Below are 22,454 nucleotides of genomic sequence, written 5' to 3'. Positions count from 1 at the left end.
AAAAACGTCTGTGAATTCTAAGCAGGAGAAATACAAAAAACCATAGTTAGGCGTATAATAGTGAAATGCTGAAAACTAAAGAAAAGAAGAAAATCTTAAAAGCAGCCAGAGGAAAAAAATCTATTACCCTCAAAAGAGCAATAATAACAACCAATCAATAGCTAAATTCTCAGCAGAATCAATGGAAGCCAAAAAACACTGACATAATATATCTGAAGTGCTGATAAACCTTATCTGTTAACCTGGAATTCCATACCCAGCAAAAATATCTTTCAGAAATGGAGTTGAAATTATGATATTTTTTCAGATAAACAGAAACCTAGAGAGTTTATTTCCAGCAGACCTGGACTAAAGGAAATGTTAGTGTTTTCAGAGAGAAAGAAAATGATCTTAGTTAGAAACCCAGAGATTCAGGAAATAAATAGAAAGGGCAACTATTTTGGGTAAAATTACATATCTTTCAATGTATAAAACAAAAGCATCCTACAGAGTTTACATATATTCATACATACTTCATTTTATTCCTATTCACTTTATTGCACTTTGCAGATACTGCGTTTTTTACAAAATCCTCCACTAGCAAAAAGATTATGACTCGCTGAAGGCTCAGATGGTGGTTAGCATTTTTTAGCAATAAACTATTTTTAAATCAAGGTATGTACGTTGTGTTTTTAGACATAATGTCTAAATACATAATGTCTTGCACACTTAATACACTTAGTAGATGACAGTATAGTGTAAACGTATCTTTTATAAGCACTGGGAAACCAAAAAATTCATGTGACTTGCTTTATTGTGATATTTGCTTTGTTGCAGTGGTCTGGAACTGAACCTGCAATATCTTCTAGGTATGCCTGTATAGAATTAACAGTGCAAAACAACAACCACATATAAGTTAAACTGGGAAGGGAATTGATATGAGTTTAAAAAACTCTATTAAATTATAGTGCTTACAGGAGATACACCTTACATATAAACATATAGAAAGATTGAAAGCAAAAGGATGGAAAAATATATCATGCAAACATTAACCAAAAGAAGGCAGATGTTTGTATATTAATATCAAAGTAGGCTTTAAGATGAAAGTGTTAGTAGAGAGAGAAAGAGAAACATTTCACAGTGATAAAAGGTTTGATTTATTAGGAAAATAAACAATTCTAAATTTGTTTCCATCTTATAACATAGAATCAAAATATATATAGCAAAAATTGTCAGAATTAAAAGGAGAAACAGACAACTTGAAAATCGTAGTGGGAGATTTTAATGCACTCCTCTTAGTAACTACTAGAGCCAGTAGACAAATCAAAACTATATTTTTTAATTTAATTTTTATTTTTTTGGTAAGGAAGATTCACTCTGAGCTAACATCCATAGCCAACCTTGCTCTTTTTTTGCTTGAGGAAGATTAGCCCTGGGCTAACATCTGTGCCAGTCTTCCTCTGTTTTATACATGGGATCCCTCCACAGCATGGCTAATCAGTGGAGTAGGTCTATGCCCAGGATCTGAACCCACAAACCCAGGCTGCCCAAGTGGAGTGTGCAGAACTTTAACCAATTGGCCACGGGGCTGTCCCCTATGGTCCTTTTAAATAATACAATTAACGGCTCTGCCCTAATTGACATATGTAACACTGTATCCCATGATTTCAGACTATCCATTTTTTAAGAACATTTACCAAAATTGATTATATTCTGGTTCTTAGAGAAAATGTCAGGAGATTTCAAAGGATTGAAATAATACAGAGTATGTTCTCTGACCACATTGGAATTATTCCAGAAATCAGTAATAAATGGATAAGTAGAACTCCCTTATGTTTGGAAATTAAGAAATAAAATTCTAAATAACCCATGGGTCAAAGAAGAAACTCAGTTGAAGCTAGAAAATATTTTGAATTGAATTATAATGAATATATGACATAGCAAAACTTGTAGGATGCAACAGAAGTCATGTTTAAGGGAAATTTATAGCCTTACAATTATAAATTAGGAAAGAGAGACTGAAATCAATGATCTAAGTATCCATCTCAAGAATTTAGAGAAACAATAGCAAACTAAACTCAAAGAAAGTAGAAGGATATGACATGAAAAGTACAGGCGACAAAATCAAAACCAAGTGGGATTACATCAAGCTAAAAAGCTTCTGCACAGCAAAGGAAATAATCAACAGAGTGAAAAGGCAACCTATGAAATGGGGGAAAATATTTGCAAAACTGTATGTCTGATTAGGAGTTAATCTCCAAAACACTTAAGGAACTCTTAAATTCAGTAGGAAAAAAACTAATCACTTGATTAAAAAATGGTCTAAGGACTTATATAGACATTTCTCCAGAGAAGACATTCAAATGGCCAACGGGTGTATGAGAAAATGCTTGGCATCACTAACCATCAGGGAAATACAAAGCAAAATCACAGTGGGATATCACCTCACACCTCTCAGGGTGGCTGTTGTCAAAAAAAACAAGATAAGTGTTGACAAGGACTTGCAGAAAGTGGAACACTTGCATACTGTTGGTGGGAATGCAAAATAGTATAACCGCTATGCGTAACAGTATAGTGGTTCCTCAAAAATCTGAAAATAGAACTATCATATGATTCAGCAATCCACTTCTAGGTATTTATCCAAAAGAATTGAAATCAGAATTTTAAAGCAATATTAGCACTCCCATGGTCATTGCAGCATTATTCACAATATCCAAGACATGGAAACAACCTAAACATTCCTTGACAGATGAATGGATTAAGAAAATGTGGTATGTACATACAGTGGAATACTATTCAACCTGTAAAAAGGAAATTATGAGGTATCTAAAATAATCAAATTCATAGAGTCAAAGAGTGGGATAGTGGTTGCCAGGGGCTGGCGGGAGGGGGAAATGAGTTACTAATCAACAGGCATAAAGTTTAAGTTAGGCAAGATGAATAAGCTCTAGAGGTCTGCTGTACAACATTGTACCTGTAGTTAACAATGTATTAATATATTCATATAATGCTGATATTAATAGATATTAATAATGTAATGTATGTACACTTAAAAATGTGTTAAAAGCATAGATCTAATTTTAAGTGTGCTTACCACAATAAAATACAATTTAAAAAAAAAATGGAAGGAAGTCGTCAAGATAGGAATAGAAACCAATATAATAGAAAACAAAATATAATGGAGAGGATCAACAAAGCCAAAAGTTGGTTCTTAGTCTTTCTAATAAAATTGATAAATCTCTGCAATACTGTTCAAAAAAGAAGAGAAAGGACACAAAGCATAAATTAAAAATGAGACATCACTCCAGATCCTACACCTGCGGATATTAAAAGAAAATATGACCAAATTCTTGAACCAATTTTGACCATAATGAATTTTGAAATAATCTGATTTTTTCTTTTTCCAAAATAGGCACAACAGCAGAAAACCTTCAGTGTTACTCTGCAGATAAAGCAAAATAATGTAAAATTTGGGAAGAATATGTATATAAATGATAGAATTCCAGAAGAAAGCAGTGAAATTGTGTTGAAACATGCATTTGAGGAAGAGGAGGAGAATGAGGAGGAGAATGAAGAGGAGGTGATGGCAGTTCCTTTCTCTCTCTCTCATTCATTCATTCATTCATTGGGGGAATTTTTTCTTTTGAGTTGTATGTCTGTGTGACTCAGTCTTCTCATGTGCAAAATGAATTATGTGCATCAGTTTGTAATGAGCTATTAGGACAATAGAGCCATCTGAAATATTAGACTGCATAATTGACAGATAACAGGAAATATTGTAGATTATATTTGTAAGCATAAATAGTTGAACCTAGGTTTTCTACATAATTAGCAGTAAAATGTAAATATAGTGATACCTTTTTTGTAGTGATGACATATTTTAATTATCTGTGGAAAGCATTTAATTTCCTAATGGCTTGACTTTGCCATTTAGACTAATTCTGTATAGCCTACTTTTTTTTTTATTGGTGCTGAGATACTACAAAATAATTCCAATATGGTTAAAGTTAAATTTTTTATTTCTTAAAAAAGGCTTATTAAGTTTAGAAACCTTGAAGTTATCCTTAAATATTTATTTTCTTTCATCTTCTATATCCAAATTCATTCCTAGTCCTATTGCTTCTTTTGCTCTCTCCATGAAGTTTTCTGTTAAGCTTACCTTGTTTTTTATTTTTATTTTTTGAGGAAGAGTAGCCCTGAGCTAACATCTGCTACCAATCCTCCTCTTTTTTTTTTTCTTTTTTTGCTGAAGAAGACTGCCCTGAGCTAACATCTGTGCCCATCTCCCTCTACTTTATGTGTGAGATGCCTGCCACAGCATGGCTTGACAAGTGGTGCTTAGGTCCACACCCAGGATCCGAACCGGCAAACTTAACTGCTGTGCCACTGGGCTGGCCCCCTGTTAAGCTTACTTTTTATCTTTTCCTTTGAATTCCTTTTGAATTTAGTTACTACCATAAGGAGCCTAGTTATTTCTAAATGCTTTGCCTTGTAAATGAGATTTTAAACTTTTTCATTCTTTTTTTTTTGTTTTGAGGAAGATTAGCCCTGTGCTAACATCCACTGCCAATCCTCCTCTTTTTGCTGAGGAAGATTGGCCCTGAGCTAACATCGGTGCCCATCTTCCTTTACTTTATATGTGGGATACCACTACAGTGTGCCTCGATAAGTGGTGTGTAGGTCTGCCCCGGGATCTGAACCAGTGAACTCTGGGCTGCCAAAGTGGAGCACATGAACTTAACCGCTATGCCACTGGGCTGGCTCCTAAATTCTTTTTCTAGGGACCTACTAAGAGCTTTTAATTGATTGCTAAAAGGAACCATATGAATATGTGTCCATGGTCTTTTCTGTGGTTTGGAAAATAACTGAGTGTTCGCTATGTACATACCTACTATATGCCTGAGGATGAGTGAGACTATATGTATTTCTTGGTGCATGTGTGTGTGTATGTGTGTGTATATATGTGTATATGTGTGTGTATATATGTAGGTGTATATGTGTATGCATATCCAATGGATGTCTGATATTGTCCTGAATACAGACAAATGAACAGCTTTAGACAGTTTAATGTCTTTGTAATGTGGAGTTAGTGTTTCCCGATTAGTCCATTGAAATTAAATAAATACTTTGAAATCTACTTTTTTGTTCTTTCTTAATCAGTATTCAGAGAATCTCTGTATTCTCTTCTCCCTTAAATTTGGAATGGTGAAAATGGACCATCTAATCTTCTTAACTCAATTTTCCCTAGTCTGTTTTGCATATCTTTAACTGCTGGGAGCATTACCATAATGTCCCAGCCAAAATCCGTACTCTAAGAAAAACTTGTCTTTTTCCCCTGTTCTTTCAGATCTGTTTTAGTATTACTGTTTCTATCATTTTCCATAATAAGTAACACTATAATAAAAATAATTTGTCTACTCTGGGGATTCCTAAGAATACAAATGTGTTCCTTTAAAAAGAGTTTATTTCTCAAGTTTGAGAAACTTTGTACTACTCTGTTTCATCAATTCTAAGGTGCATTTTAAAAAATGTTATAACATCTCAGAATCAGGATACATCTTAAAATTGATGATATCATAGTTTCAAGTGGTAGTTGTTTTTTTCTTTTTTAGTGTTGCGTAAAATAATAGTGATGATGTCTTCAATTTGATGAAATAATAATAAATCATATGACTTAGCTGTCTCAGAGAAGCTACTTTGTCTATAGCTAAACCATAAATCCATGCATCATCTTTACCAAAAGCAATAATGATGTATCTAGTTACCCAGAGCAATTTTCTGGTAATCTACCAAGCATGTTAAAGATATACAATCTCTCCCTTTTATTACCTTATACTCTAAAATAGTCAACAATGATGATAAATATATAAAGGATGAACTGAACAAATGCCAAAACAGAATAAAAGGGGCATTGTGTTTATATTGTATGCTTTTTATAGTTGATAAATGTTGTAATATCAAGTCCATAAATCTTCTTGTCTTTCTTTAACTTACATTATCCAACAATGGACTAGTAGTTTGACCTTAATTTTTTTTTTTAAACATTTTATTTTTTTTTTCCTTTTTCTCCCCAAAGCCCCCCAGTACATAGTTGTATATTCTTCGTTGTGGGTCCTTTCTAGTTGTGGCATGTGGGACGCTGCCTCAGCATGGTTTGATGAGCAGTGCCATGTCCGCGCCCAGGATTCGAACCAACGAAACACTGGGCTGCCTGCAGCAGAGCACGTGAACTTAACCACTCGGCCACAGGGCCAGCCCCTTGACCTTAATTTTCAAAAAATGGTTTTGTTTTTCAGGTCTTAACTGTTCAGGATCTTGTTGATTTTTCCCCTGTTTACCGATGTTTGCATATTTATTCTGTTTTGGTAAGTATCTTTTGTATATTTTTATGTGTGTGTATTATGTGTGTGTGTATATGTATATTTGTATTATTAAAAAGACATGTATGCATTTTAGGCCTACTTTTCTAAAGGCTGAGCATAAGCTCAGTGAGCTGTAAATCTTCATGCAATAAATGTTTGTGAAATATCCACTATGTGTAAGGGCACTTAGTTTTTCTTTAACTTATTTTTTTACATTCACGCTGTACATTTTATTTTAATTTCAAATGTAAATCTGTTTATTCCCCATTTTATAAAATTATTTTATTGAGGTCATTTTGACTTACAACATTGTGTAAATTTCAGGTGTATGTTATTATATTTCAGTTTCTATATAGACTGCATTGTGTTCACCACCAATAGTCTAGGTTTTTTTGTTTTTTTGGTGAGGAAGATTGGCCCTGAGCTAACATCTGAGCCAATCTTCCTCTATTTTTCATGTGGGATGCCTCCACAGCACGTGTGTATGTCCACCCCTGGGATCCAAACCCACGAACCTTGGGGCTGCTGAAGCAGAGTGCACAAACCTAACCACTACACCACTGGGCCAGCCCCTCATTTCTTTTTTAATCCAGTTTGCCAATCTCTGTCTTTTGATTGGAGTATTAGTTCATTTACGTATAATGTAATTACTGATAAGGTAGGATTTACATGTACCATTTGTTTTAATATGTCTTATTTTTTTGTTCCTCTGTTCCTCCATTAGTATCTTCTTTTCATTAAATAGATATTTTCTTGTGTACCACTTCAATTCTTTTGTCATTTATTTATTTGTTTTAGTATTTTCTTACTGTTTGCCCTGGAGATTCAATTAACATCTTACCTTAAAACAATCTAGTTCACGTTAAACCCCCTCCTTTGTGTTAATACTAATTACATCTTCATACATTGGAAGCCATTGACATAGTTTTATAATTATTGCTGTATGCAGTTGTTTTTTCAGTCAGAAGTAAGGAGTTACAAATAAAAATACATTTATGCTGTCTTTATATTTACCGGTGTATTTACCTTCATTGGTGTTCTTTATTTCTTCATGTGAATTAGAGTTACTGTCTAGTGCCCTTTCATTGCTGCCTGAGGGACTCCCTTTAGTATGTCTTTTAGGAAAGGTCTGTTAGCATCAGATTCTCTCAATTTTTATTTATTGGGAATGTCTTAATTGGAAGTTACAGCGCAGTATGGTAAGTGCAATGATATGGATGTACAAGTTGATATGGGATAACATGAATAGTAACAAGCCTCAGAAAGTTGAGGAAGGCTTTCTAAAGGAAGGGACATTCATGGTGAACCCTGAAGGGAGAATAAAAGTCATACAGGGAAAAGGAACTTGGAAGCATATTTCAGGAACAGCTTGTACAAAAGCCTGGAAGTGAAAAGAAAATGGTATCTTGACTATGCTGAGATGAGGAAGGAGATGGAGGAAGCTGCTGGATCACATAGGGCCTTGTACAAGTTGAGAAGTTTAGGCTTGGCAGCTAATTTCTTTTTCTTTTTTTGAGGAAGATTAGCCCTGAGCTAACATCTGCTGCCACTCCTCCTCTTTTTGCTGAGGAAGACTGGCCCTGAGCTAACATCCATGCCCATCTTCCTCTACTTTTTTATATGTGGGACGCCTACCACAGCATGGCTTGCCAAGCAGTGCCATGTCTGCATCCAGGATCCAAACCGGAGAACCCCAGGCTGCCTAAGCGGAATGTGCAAACTTAACTGCTGCGCCACTGGGCTGGCCCCGCTAATTTCTTTATTTAGTTTCCCTCGTGACAGCCATATTTTCTTCAGTCAGTCAAAAATCTATAAAGCCTAAACAGTAAGATGGGCAACTGTCCAATTGTTTGAACTTACCTTTAGTCTTCCTAATTGTCTTGATGCCAAACAAGGTTACTATCTTTTAACTCTAATGCCAAAAACTTGTTCTTGACATTCAGTGTGAAATACTGTTCAGCATTTATATTCCAGTTTTTAGAAAATTTGCAGTGACCCTTAAGGGGTAAAGAAGTTACCTCCTTAGCAATGTGTGGGTATGTGTTTTTCATTATTCCGCTGATTTTATTTTAGGGTGATGAGGAGGCATTTGAAAATTATTACCGAAAACAAAGAAAGAAACAAGCAAGACTGGTATTGCAACCCCAGTCAAATATGGTAAGTATGTGAAGATTTTGAATTGGTTATGCTGTTACTTTTGATCCCCTTGCCCTGCTTTAATTTCTTCAGAGCATTCATCACTATTCATTGAACTACAAATATTTATTGAACACTGTTCTGTATGTTGATTATGGTGATAGTTGCATGACTAGAAGTGTTTGTGAAGACTCATAGAAACAGTACATGAAAAAGAATGAATTTTATTGTGTGTAACCTATACCTCAGTGCATCTGACTATAAAACAAACAAAACAGGAAACCTCAATGAAGGCAGAAATCCAGATAGGTTTAATGAAGCACTGGATGTAGCTTTTATCCTTGGGGGCATCTGCTGAATGGGAAAGCCTGAATTTTGAGTACATGGGAATACAGAGGGCTAAGCCCAGAGCAACTCAAAGTAGGTGATAAGAGAGTGTTTCCCTTGTAAAGCTGAGGCTCCAAAGAATTGTAGCCCCCTTTTTAGGATGACCTAGAGATAAAAACCATCTAACAAAACCTCTCTGCTCCTTCTGCCAAATACTGTAAGGAAATTGCCTATCTCAAATCTTGGTGCTGAGTGAACAGAGGAAAAAAAGCTCTAAGAATTTACAACCAGCAGTTCCTCATATGTGTTTGGTACCCAAATTTATTCTCCTTGTATAGTCAAAAAAATCTCAAGTTGAAAATTTTGTTTAAAGTGGTTCCAGGCTGATATTGCCTCCAGGTGCCTAGTAGAAGCAAGTGTAGATCTCTGAACCTTCACACCAGAGTTAAAGAATATCCAGAGCTAAAGTTTCAAGGAAAATTAGCAGTTCACAGTCAAAAGTAATATCAAGCAAGTGAGAATCATTAGAAATATTGACAACAGAAATAAATCCTTAAAGACTTTCCATATTTGAATTATTAGCCATAGAATATGAAATAACACTATTTAATATATTTAAAGAAATAAAAGGCAAGCTTGATATAAATAGGAAACAAGAAACTATAGAGAATGACCACAATATGTGAAGAAAAATCAAATAGAATACCTAGAAATTAAAGATGTATTAACCAAACTTATAATTTTATGAACAGAGTTAACAGTTGATGAATTCTCTTAGTTGATCTGAAGAAATTGTCTAGAAAGCATCACAGACAAAAGCATAAAAATAGAAGAGAGACGGGAATACAGAGAGAAGGTCTAATGTATCTAGCTGGAGTTTCAGAAAGAGGATAGAACAAATGGGACAGAGGAGTGTTTGAGGACATAATGGCTGAGAATTTTCCAGGACAGATGAGAAATGGAACCCTACAGAGTAAAGCCCAAGGAATCCCACGTAGGTTAAATAAAAAGAAATACAGTCTTAGAGGCCTTACAGTGAAACTGCAGAACACCAAAAGATAAAGAGAAAATAGAAGACCTGAAAAACATTATCAGCTAACTTGATCTAATTAACGTTTGTTGAATACTCCACCCAAAACAGCAGAACGCACATGCCTTTGAAGTACACATGGAAGGTTTACAAAGATAGATCGTATTCTGGCTATAAAATAATTTTCAACAAATATAAAAGACGTGAAATCATACAAAGTATGTCTTCTGACCACAGGAGAATTAAATTATTCATATGAATGAATATTGACTTTAACCTCATTCACCAATTTAAGAAATGGATCGTAGACCTAAATTTAAGAGCTAAAACTCTAAAATTTTTAGAAAAAACAAAGGTTAAAATCTTTGTGACCTTGAGTTAGGCAACATTTTCTTAGGTGAGATACATAAAGCATGAACCATAAAAGAAAGAAATTGATAAACTGAACATCAAAATGAAAAACTTCTATTCTTCAAAAGGCATGCTTAAGAAAATCAAAAGACAAGACACAGATGGAGAGAAAATATTTGCAAAACTCACATCTAACAAAGGGCTTATATCCAGAATATATAAAGAACTTGTATAACTAAGTAGTTAAAGACAAACGAATGGACAAAAGATCCATATAGACATTTTACCAAAGATATACAGATGACAAGTAAGCACATGAAAAGATGTCAATATCATTTTTCATCAGGAAAATGCAAATTAAAACCACAATGAGATACCACTACATACTTACTAGAATAATTAAAATCAAAAAGGTTGATAATAGCAAGTGCTGGTGAGGATGTGGAGCAACTAGGGCTCTCATACACTTCTAGTGGGTATAAAAATTATACTACCACCTTGGAAAATAATTTGACACTTTGTTGTAATGTTAAGCTTATGCTTACCTTACGACCCAGCAGTCCTTCTCCTAGATTTTTACTCATGAAAAATGAAAATCTGTCTTCAAACAGTGGCTCATATGTGAATGTTTACAGTAGCTTTATTCATAAATGCCTAAAACTGGAAACGTCCCAAATGTCTACGAAGTAATGAATAAATTGTCACAATAGAAAAAGAACTGATAAATGCAGTGACATGGACGAATCTCAAAAGCATTTTTCTAAGTGAAAAAATTCAGATACCACAAAGTTATGTATAGTATGATTTATGTTATATGACATTTTTGAAAAGGCAAACCTATGGGACAGAATGGGATTGATGGCCAAGGAGTGGGGTTGCACAGAGTGAGTCACTACAAGGGGCATGAGGGAACTTTCTTATGAGATGGAAATGTTCTATATCTCAGTTTTGGCAGTGGTTACACAAATGTCTACCTTTGTCAAAACTCATTGGACTCTATGTGTAAAAAGGTTTAATTTTACTGTATGTAAATTATACCACAATAAACTTGACCTTAAAAACAAAGATAAAGAGAAGACCTTAAAAATACCCAGAGAGAAGAAATTATTTTCACCTAAACAAGTCAATGGAATTGACTTTTCAATGCTGAAGGAAAATAACTGTCAACCTGAGATTCTATATCCAGTGAAACAAGGGCAAAGATAGACACTTTCAGACAAAGAAGAGGATAGCTTGCTACTGAGACACCCTTACTAAGCAAATTCTAAAGGATCTACTTTAGACAAAAGGAAAGCAATGCCAAATGGAAGATACGCGATGCTAAAAGGAATGAATAGCAAAGAAACTAAATATATGGGTAAATCTGTGTTTCCTATAGAAAATAATATAATAGAATATTATGGACCTTAAAACAAAATAAAATTAAAATACACAACAAAAATAGCATAAATATCAAAATGAGATAGAAGTTAACGAAATGAAACTATTCTACAGTTTCTGAATTGTCCAGAAGATGAGTAAAAATATTGATTAATTGTAGTTTGATTACTTAAGAATGCATTATGTAATTTCTGGAGTAGAAACAGAGTATATACCTTCATATAATACAAAAAAGCTAGAATGATAAATAAAATATTCATGTCTTGGAGTTGATTAAAAAAATGGTAATTTTAAACCTATAAGCACTTGATAACATTGACTCAAAATATTTAAAGCAAAATTGCCACATCTAAAAGCATAATTAGAAAAATCCATAGGCATAGTGGATTTTTGAAGGTCTCAGTATGTTATAAACCAAATAGAATGTCTTTAAAAATACGAAACATGCTTAATAGGCTTGATCTAAAGAACTACGTAGAATCTTGTTTCAACAATTGTAGAAACATATTCTTTTCAAGCACACATGGAACAATATAAAATGTGACTTTATACTATGTTATAAAGCAAGTATCAAGAAGTATCAAACATCTGGTGTCATGTAGACTACATTCGCTGATCATAGTATTTTTAAACTAACAGTAATAACATTCCTCCCCCCACCTGAAAAAAAACTCAGATATTTGAAAACTTTGATCATATTTAAATATACAAAATATAACATTTGAACTTAATTGAAGTAATGAAGTATTTCATGTAATAAACGTTTATGAATGAAATTCAAATGATCAAATATTTTCCTGTATGCCTTTTGTTAAAATTATAAACAATAGGCAATTGTAGACCATTCTTAAGAAGTTTGACTTTGTTATAAATCAGATGAAAAGTCATTGGAAGGTTTTTAGCAGAAGAGACAATGATCTGATTACTGTTTGGAAAGTATCATCTCACAGCTCTCTGGAGAATAGACTATAGGGAGCAACCCTGGAAGCTGGGGAGACTAGAGAAGAAAAGGATGTAATAGCCTAAGTGAGAGATGATGGTGGTTTGAATTAGCCTGCTGAGAAGAGGGTTCTGAAATCGTATTTACTTTTTAACTGGTTTATTGTCCATCTTTTTTCAAATGCAAGTTCCATGAGGGTAAGGACGTTTTATTATTTACCAGTTTATCCCTGGTGCCTTAGAAATGTATCTGGTTTGGATCCTGGGTGTGGACATGGCACTGCTCATCAGGCCATGCTGAGGCGGCATCCTGCATGCCACAACTAGGAGGACCCACAACTAAAAATACACAACAATGTACCGGGGGACTTTGGGGAGAAAAAGGAAAAATAAAATCTTAAAAAAAAACTGTATGCAGCATATAGTAGACTCTCAATAAATATTTGTTAATAAATGTTATAGTGACTTGGAACTTACTTTCCAAATGTTACTGATATTTATTGGTTTAAATTGATTTTTATTTTTCATTTAAAGCATGAAACAGTTGATGGCTATAGAAGATATTTCACTCAAATTGTAGGGTATGTATCTAATATGGAAATAAGTATTGTTTTTATATTATGTTAAATGTCAGAAGTAATTATTTTCTATTTGGGTTTTAATTTGTTTTTAACACGTTATGTTGGTAATTACTGTTTTTAGGTTCTTTGTCGTGGAAGATCACATTTTACATGTGACCCAGGGATTAGTAACCAGGGCATACACTGATGAACTTTGGAACATGGCCCTCTCAAAGATAATTGCTGTCCTTAGAGCTCATTCAGTAAGTCAGACAATTTATATTACCAGATTTTTAATTCGGTTACTTCAAGAACTTCTGAAATGCATAATGTCGGAAGAAAATTGTACCTCCATCATTCTGCATTTTTTGTAATTGCTCAGATTTGGAAGTAGTAATGTAAGGCTTTTGTTTGTCTGGTAATATCGGGCTGTGATTTCGCAACTGACTGGTACTTCCCAAGACACTTTTAGTTCAGCATTATAGAAAATGAAGAATTAAGCTGGTCTCATTAGTCTCAACTGACCTCTTCATTAGATTACTGAAAAGCACCGTGAAGAAAGGGTTTTTAATTATCATTCCAAATTCCTTGTTTCCAAAATAAACTCCACCATCAAAACTCAATAGAACTTGCTCTTCAATGTTTATAATTTGTTTGCAATAATATAATTACAAATTTCTTAAAAATATGCAATTGTCAAAATTTGAACTCATTTGAAATAATGAACCTTTTATGTAATGAGAGTTTTTTTGTGAATGAGAGTAAAATAAATTATTTGCATAATATGCCTTTTGTGAAAATAATAAATATGTTAGTGTTATAAAGACTATTGAAATTAATAATTGCTCAGTTTACACTTTTTCTTACAGCCTTTTTAGTAGTTAACCTTTAGTGAAATCTTCCCATGCTTAAAATTTTGTAATCTGTTATTTATAATTTTATTACTGAGAATAGAGATTGAAACTATTTTGGAGGATTAATAGCTAATGTGATATTTAGATTATAAATACACTACTTTTTTATCAGGAATGTAGATTCTTGATACACTATTTGTCCAATGAACTACAACTTTTTCTAACATTAATAAAAAACAATATGTTTTATCAAGGTTTATATTCAGACCTGCTCTGAATATGTAAAATTATAGTATGCTTCCTATTAATTCCATGATATCAAATATGAAGTCATAGTATATTAAATGCAACATATCATACTTCGCATCTTATTAAATGCTGTTAAGGGGACAGTGAATTTTATTATCTCTGTGAAATTAATTATTTTGTTTTGATGAATTACTGAGAAAATAAATTGTCATTCTTCTATTGGAAGAAGTAATATATTGTGTCTCTTTTTATAAGAGAATAAGTAAATAATTGAAAAGTAAAAATACGTGGTCTATGTATAAATCATTTTTTCAGTTTAAAATAATGAATTCCTTAAAATCTAAAGACTTTTAGAAAATAAGCATCATCACTTTGTCTGAAGTTTAGTGTGTGCAAATTTCAGGAAAATTTGTTTTCGTATAGTACAGATACTTTAGGTATGTCATGTGATGATTTTTCCATAAGACTTTTTACTGAATAGAGGAAGCCAGCCTTCCTCTTACTGATAACCAAGGATCTTACTAATAACCAAGATTTTAAATTTATTGTAAGACTGGCAGATTAAAGAAAAAGTTTTCAGGTTTTGTTTCTTAGTTTTTAACCAAATGACTCTGGTTTTTGTTTGTTTGTGTTTCCATCCCTCCCCCCACATTTTCCTAGTCTTACTGCACTGATCCTGATCTTGTTCTGGAGCTGAAGAATCTCATTGTAATATTTGCAGATACTTTGCAGGTGGGTAATAATCTGACATTCAATTAATGGCTATTTTGAGCACTTTTAAAGATATGACAAAATATAGAGTACACTCACTTACTTTATTGCTTATTAATGTTAGTAAATTAGTAGTAACCAAATGTTTACTTATATATTGAGATTACCCAGCACTTTTCATACCACCTCCTTCCTGATCATGAAGTTTGGACAGACCTCAGGGAATATTACAATGTTTTTAAATATTGGTCATTCAGTTAGAAAAGATAAAGTATTTCTGTAGTTGAAAAAATAAAAGTCCATGGTGTATTGAAAAGAATCCTGAACTAGAATTAGAAGATCTACCTTGAGACAATAAGCATGGGCTCTGAGAGTCACACTGACCCTGAGTTTATGTCCCACCTCTGCTGTTGGGTAATTGTCTGTCTGCACGTTTTCTAAACTTTAGATCTCCATTTGTGAAAGTGGGTTTATTACTAGTTTTCAGAATTGTTTTGAGTTTTAAATGTGGTAATAAATATGAAAACATATGGCTTGAAAGCTGTATCCACTCATCTCCTTAATTTCAAGTGTGCTATGACTGAGAAAATCACTTTACTTCTTTGAGTCTTGGTTTTTTTCTTTTTAAAAGTAAGCTTAAAACTGAATTATCTCAAAATTCAATGTCTTTGTGATTTTCAATATCGAAGTTTTAAGCTTGTCTCTCCTCTTTCCTTGATCAAAGATAAGAAAGAATTCATTGCATTTTATTTTCATGCTTAAATTTATGAGATTTTTACGGTTGGAATGACATTTCATGAAATACAGACTAGCGTTTTTCAAAGTGTGATAATAGATGTTACTTAAAAAAGAGTTCTGTGGTCAAAAACATTTGGGAAATGCTAAGTGAGGTAAAACAGATTTCTCCACTAAAAGCCTTTCTCAGAGCAAATTTATACCATATGTTTCCAAAAGGAAGATGATTATGCGGCATTTTCCAAATATATTTGACCTTTGAATCTTTTTTCCCCCTCATAATGTCTCTTAGATCTAGAGCTTCTTATAGTGTGGAACTAATAATTTAAACTGTTTGCATCATCACGAGTGTCCCATCCTAGAATAATAGTTGTCTGCTTTATTCTCAAACCTAAGAAGAAGGTTCTACAAAGTTCCTTTAGTAAATTATTTTATTGCTTCATACCTTTATTAATTTGTATGCCTTATATACTGTAACACCAGAATAATGTAGGGTTTTTTGTTTTCATAAATTTTGTGACAGATGTATCTGTAATACTGATCTCTCTGCAAGAAAACTTTTGGTAAGTTTTATTGGAGACTGCCTTAAGTTTTTAGGCCTATCTGTGGGTAACTTGAGGGAGTTTTGCTATCCTTAATGACTTAAAGCATTGCTGCTCAAAAGTATGGTCCACTGGTCTGCAGACTCTTACTAGTCTGTAAATTGTTTGTTATGGATTCATAACAAAAAGGAGCTTCCATCAGAATGTAAATCAGCAACATCAAGAGTACAAAGTTTAGCTTAATTGGCATTTTTTTTTGTAGCAAGACTTTCTCGATGTAGGTACAGCATTGATTTGTATTCTGGTATAAGCTCCTTATTTCTTTGTAAACCATAGCAAACTGTTCTTGGACTGGCACTTTGAGTATAAATGAATCTAAAGTATTTGGTGTATTTCCAAGGAACTCTCCAGAGACTCAAAGAAGAGCAATAGATAATATGCAGGTAATAGAGGCATTAGAAAAGTAACAGTGGTGGGTGCATAAACCTTTGTAAGTATACCTTTCTAATCTTACTGCTTTGAAATAAGATTGAGGAAGTCAAATCAGTCCTTCTTATTTATTCAGAAATCCTGCAGTATTTTCATTTCACTGAAAATTGACAGGTTGAGTGTTAGGTAGATCTTATACAGAATTAATAAATGCTGACTTTTAAAGTTATACCCATTAATTGAAGAATTGAGGAAGGTCTTTTCATAAAAACTAACTAAAGAATATTGCATAATATTTAGTTTTAAAAACTGGCACTTTGCCACCCTAGGGAAATTTATTTTTAAATGTCACTATTTCATCATTTAGAACAAAGCTGACTAAACAACAAAGTAAAAAAAAGTAACACTAGCCTATTTATAGTTCTGTTTACTACCTATTAAGCAAATCTAAAATAAACATTTATTGATTCATTCACTAATAGTTTTTGAGCACACACTATGTGCTAGCAACTTGATGATGTATAAAATGATAGAGATATAAAAATGAGTAAGACACTACGGACATAAAAATCCTTGGCTTTAAGAAATGCACAGTTTAGCTATAAACAAATAGTATGTCTAATAAGACCTACTAATATAGTGATATATTCAGGAGCTTTGGGCTCCCAAGAAGATGGAATGACTAATTTGACTCCAGGAGTTGGGAAAGGTTATACAGAAAGTTGAAACGTGAGCTGGCTTTTGAAGGATGAGTTCAGCAAGTAAATATGAAGGAAGGGATATTAATGACAGAGAAAATAGCACGTGTAAATTATAGATAGAGGTATGGTATGGTGAGCATGAGACTGACTGAGGAGCTTAATGGTGTCAGAAACTGTAGTAGTATATGGGTGTGAGCAAAGAAGGGCAAAGAATGGTAATGAAACTGATAAGGTCATTTGACCCAGATTGTAGTAGGTTTTGTGGGACTTTAGTAAGCCTTCTATAGTTTTTAACCAGAGAAATGGCATGATTAGATTTGCACTTTGTTTCTTTTAAAGATTTTATTTTTTTCTTTTTCTCCCCAAAGCCCCTCGGTACATAGTTGTATATTTTTAGTTGTGGGTCCTTCTAGTTGTAGCATGTGGGACGCCACCTCAGTGTGGCTTGATGAGCGGTGCCATGTCCGTACCCAGGATCCGAACTGGTGAAACCTTGGGCTGCTGAAGTGGAGCGCGCGAACTTAACCACTCGGCCATGGGGCTGTCCCCTAGATTTGCACTTTTAAATGATGTTTTTGAGAGTCTGGGCAATAGATTGAGTCGAAAGAGACAGTTGGTTGAAATGTCAGTTTAGGAAGCTCTTAACAATGGTCTGGGCAAGAGACATTTAAGAACATGAAATAAAGCAGTGGCACTGGGAATATATCTGGAAGAAGCAAAGGTAGTAAATGATAGAAAAGAATGATAGATTTGAAAGAGATTTGTGAAGGTGGTAAAATCAAAAGAATTTGCTGACTGATGTGTTTGTGTATGGGGGGGCATTTAGATGATTTTCAGATTTCTTTCTGACAGACTGGATTGATGATAGAAATACTATTGACAGAGATAGGAAATAGGAAAAACACTTCGGTTAGTTGGAAAGGGAGGGGATAAATTAACTTTAATGTGCTTCCTGGCAGACTGACTGGAGATGTCTAACAGGCTTTGGAATTAAATATTTGGAATTTACAGAGGTCTAGCTAAGGATATAGACTAAGAATAATCAGAGAAAGCAGTCTTTGAAGTCAGTAGACTTGAGATTGCCCTAGAGAGCTAGAAGAAAATATTAAGGCATAGAGATAGAAGAAAAAAGGAAACTAGAAGGATTGTTCATAGATAAAAGGAGAACAAGGAGAGAGTGGTGTTAGAGAATTCAAAGCAGAAGAGTTTCAGGAAAGAAAGGTAAGGGAGAGTAGGAGATCACTGACTTTTATATTTAGGAGATAATCTTTGACATTGTTGAGAGCAGTTTCAAAAAAGGAATAGGAGTGGGAGTTAGATTGTAGTAGGTTTGGCTATGAAAGTAGTAACAAAGGGAAGAGAGGCAGCTCACAGGGCACAGAAAATTGAGGGATGGCTTTTTTGTTTTCTTTTGTTCTTGGTTTCAAAAGGGAGGAAGTTTAGCATGTTTGTTTAGCCAAGAGAAAGGAGTTAGTAGAAATTAAAGACACAGTAGTGATTTAGATAATCCACGCAGAGATTCCTATGGGAAGAGATAGGATCAAGGACATACATGAAGAGGTAAGTCTTGAAGGGGTAGAAGGACAACTCTGTGAAGTGAGCGAAATGTTTGGTCCTGATGTGGATAAGATTTCACTGAATTTGGAGTTGGAGAGGAATAAAGTTTTGAAGAGTATACATTTGATGAAAAGATGCAAATTTTCCCTATACAATAATGTCAATCTTAAATTGAAGGTGCAAAAGGAAGCCAGCGTGTTTCAGACAAAATATATTCCCTTTTCTTCTTGATCCTATTTAGAAATCACCTTCCAGGACAGAGTTATGGAGATCACTAATTTTGAGCTTTTCCTCCAGTTCTGACTGCTAATACTTTTTAAGGCTAACAATATAATCCAGAGTGAAAAGAAAGAGAAGAAATGTAAAAATTATTCCAGCTTCATAAAGCTCTTCCTAGATTCTCCCTTACCTAATGCAACCTTGTAGAAAGTCAAAAGGATATCTTTTTTCATAAGTTGGAAGGGCATACAGTGTGATACAGTGAGCACTTTCAAACAATTCTCCAGTATTCCCAACATTTTTTAAATGAACATCTTTATTTATTTGACTTATCTGCTTTTTTTTGTGTGTGTTTTAGGGTTATGGTTTTCCAGTGAACCGACTTTTTGACCTTTTATTTGAAATAAGAGATCAATACAATGAAACACTGCTTAAGAAATGGGCTGGAGTTTTCAGGTTAGTCTAAGCCATGGTGCCTTAATGTAATGAAGAAGTTTGTCAAATGCTAAAGTAATTGATTTTGCATTTAGCAGTAAAAATGCTTATTTTTTTTATTGTGGTAAACTGCATGAGAAAAATTTACCATTTTAACCGTTTTAAAATGTACAGTTCAGTGGCATTAAGTACAGTCACGTTGTTGCAACCATCACCACCATCTTTTTCTAGAACTTTTTTATCTTCCCAAACTGAAACTCCGTAACAGTAAAACAACAACTCCTTATTCCCTTCTTCTTCCAGCTTCTGGCAATCACCATTCTACTTGGTCTTTATGAATTGGGCTACTCTAGGTACTTCATATAAGTGGAATCATACAATATTTGTCTGTTCTTTTGCCTGGATATTTCATGTAGCATAATGTCTTCAAGGTTCGTCCATGTTGTAGCATGTGTCCGAATTTCGTTTCTTTCTTTTCTTTTCTTTTCTTTTTTTTGAGGAAGATTAGCCCTGGGCTAACATCTGCTACCAATCCTCCTCTTTTTGCTGGGGAAGACTGGCCCTAAGCTAACATCTGTGCCCATCTTCCTCTAGTTTATATGTGGGATGCCTGTCACAGCATAGCTTGACAAGCGGTGCATAGGTCCACACCCGGGATCAGAACTGTCGAACCCCAGGCTGCCAAAGCGAACGTGTGAACTTAACTGCTGCACCACTGGACTGGCCCCTAAATTTCGTTTCTTTTTAAGGCTGAATAATATCTCATTGTGTATATATACTCCCTTTTTATTTATCCATTCATCCATCTGTGGATGTTTGGGTTATTTCTACCTTTTGGCTACTATGAAATAATGCTGCTGTGAACATTGATATACGAGTATCTGAGTCCCTGTTTTGAATTCTTTTGGGTGTATACCCAGAAGTAGAATTGTTGGATTAGATAGTAAATATAAGTTTCATATTTTGAGGAATCACCATACTGTTTTCCACAGTGGCTGCACCACTTATAATCAATTTTTAATTGTACTACTTTGAGTTCTAATCGCTGTAGTTCTTTTTCCTGGTAGATGTTTGAGGTTTAAGGCTGTGAATATTCAAAGGTATTTAGTATTAGAGACAGAAATTTATAGTTTTTAAATTATATCTCGGGAAAGTTCTGTTTTTACAAACATTACTAGATTAAAAATCTTAAAGCACCTAATGAGGTGCTTTAACTGCTTCCCTGCAGGGGATGGACAAAGTATTTTAATATCTGTATAATTTTGTATTGCCGTGACAAGAGAAATCTGCTCCCTCCTTTTTAAATTCTAAAACCTTTTCTCCCTCCTTTCTTCTCTCCCTCCCCACTTCCTTCCTTCCTTTATTTCATTCTTTCAAAAACAAAAAGTCAATATTGAGATCTTACATCTAGGTCACCCAAAATATGATAGAAGTAATGTAGCAATAATATTTGATGAGATTAAAATAGAAAATATGTTAAATGACTTAACACGTGCTTGGCATTTACCTCGTCAATTTTTAAAACTGTGGATGGCTGACCTTCTGAACACTGTGATAGAGATCTTTTTTAAATACCTAAGTGGTTCACAAGGTGATACACTTTCTCTTAAAATCAACTAAATAAATTTTTATTTGAGGTTTTTGTATTAATGTTCCTTAGGAGTGATTTTGTCGGGATGTTGTCTCAAATGGATTATTGACAGTCTTGATGAGTCATGTATAAGTATCAACAATTTTTGATATTTAGTATTTTAGAAATAGAGGTAGTGCTTATTGATAGGGGTGGTAATCTATAATGTATATACTATGATATAATGTGATATATCTTTATATATAGTCTTTATAAAATTTTTATTTATATATATATTTATATATATGAAATCTTTACTTACAGAGTTGATGTTGTTATTAACTTGCCCTCTTCAGAAATGTTTAAGTTTTTACAGTTGTTGATAGATTTATATTGATCCAGCTATTCTCTCTTTCTCTATCTTAAGGCTTCTAGTAGTGAGATGGCTCCCCAAGATTGGGGAATCCATGAGGTGTTGTTTTCTCGAGGAAGCTAATGGGTTCATTCAGATAGAGATAGGATTAATGTTATCCTCCATTGTAATTATGGAGAAGAACACATGATACCATGTCGATTGTTAATACGTAAATCACAAATATATTTTGACTTCTACTTGCAATACTCTTCTAGATCATGCTTTTTGCTTAGATTTTTAAGAAGTAGCAGAATTTAAGCTCTTATTATCCCTGACCTGTATTTTACAAGTATTAGTGAATTGACAACCTAACTATTAAATGGGGGAAAAGTAAAAGTTATCATCAGTACTAAATAATTAAAGCTTGGCTACTTTCATGATAGAATTTATGATCTGACTACTGTCATAGTTTATCTCTGTGTGGTTCTCTTCAACTATATTGTGATTGCCAAGTGTTTTATTTTTATTTACATTCTTCATTGCCCAGCCCAAAGTATAGTGCCTTGCACAGAGTAGGAACTGAGTAAACATTTACAGAATTAGGTTCCATAAACAGATCACTTTTAAGACTACATTAACATTTTCAGAATATGAATGTACCATTCATTAAATTATCTCTCTTTGCATATTAACTGATTCCCTGGCATTTGTATAAAGTGAGTAGTTTATGGTGTTCTAGTAGTTTTTTGCCCTGTACCTTGCCCTTTAACCCTTTATTTTTAAGCACTATTTAGAAGGAAATAGAATTAGTTGAAGCCTCTCACGATATTTTAGGTAAACAGAGCCTTATTTTAACTATCTTGTGCACCACCATGATTTACAAACCTGTGCCTTTATTTCCAACCTCTCATCAAGACCCCAAACCCATTTATCAATTAGATATCAATCATCCACTGCTGAAACCATATCTTTCTCTTGTATTCCTGACCTCAGCAAATGTTACTGATGAAGTCGATCTACATCATTTGTCCAT

At 33.8% G+C, this 22,454-nt stretch overlaps 1 protein-coding gene across 11 annotated transcripts in view; it reads left to right on the top strand.

Moving 5' to 3' along the window:
• Nucleotides 1-22,454, top strand: part of EXOC6 (exocyst complex component 6) — a 200,034-nt gene that overhangs the window by 77,413 nt on the left and 100,167 nt on the right. For all 11 annotated transcript variants that reach the window (XM_044754055.2, XM_044754047.2, XM_044754067.2 and 8 more), the window contains 7 exons: nucleotides 3,392-3,559; nucleotides 6,276-6,344; nucleotides 8,415-8,498; nucleotides 13,039-13,085; nucleotides 13,207-13,327; nucleotides 14,828-14,899; nucleotides 19,420-19,517. In XM_044754055.2, coding sequence (XP_044609990.1) covers nucleotides 3,392-3,559; nucleotides 6,276-6,344; nucleotides 8,415-8,498; nucleotides 13,039-13,085; nucleotides 13,207-13,327; nucleotides 14,828-14,899; nucleotides 19,420-19,517 — 659 coding nt within the window. The remainder of the gene's footprint in view (nucleotides 1-3,391; nucleotides 3,560-6,275; nucleotides 6,345-8,414; nucleotides 8,499-13,038; nucleotides 13,086-13,206; nucleotides 13,328-14,827; nucleotides 14,900-19,419; nucleotides 19,518-22,454) is intronic.

Source organism: Equus asinus, chromosome 2 (assembly GCF_041296235.1).
Source record: "Equus asinus isolate D_3611 breed Donkey chromosome 2, EquAss-T2T_v2, whole genome shotgun sequence".
In the NCBI taxonomy this organism is placed as follows: domain Eukaryota; kingdom Metazoa; phylum Chordata; class Mammalia; order Perissodactyla; family Equidae; genus Equus; species Equus asinus.
Note: the sequence above shows the minus strand (reverse complement) of the source record. Positions and strands in the feature narration are given on the sequence as shown.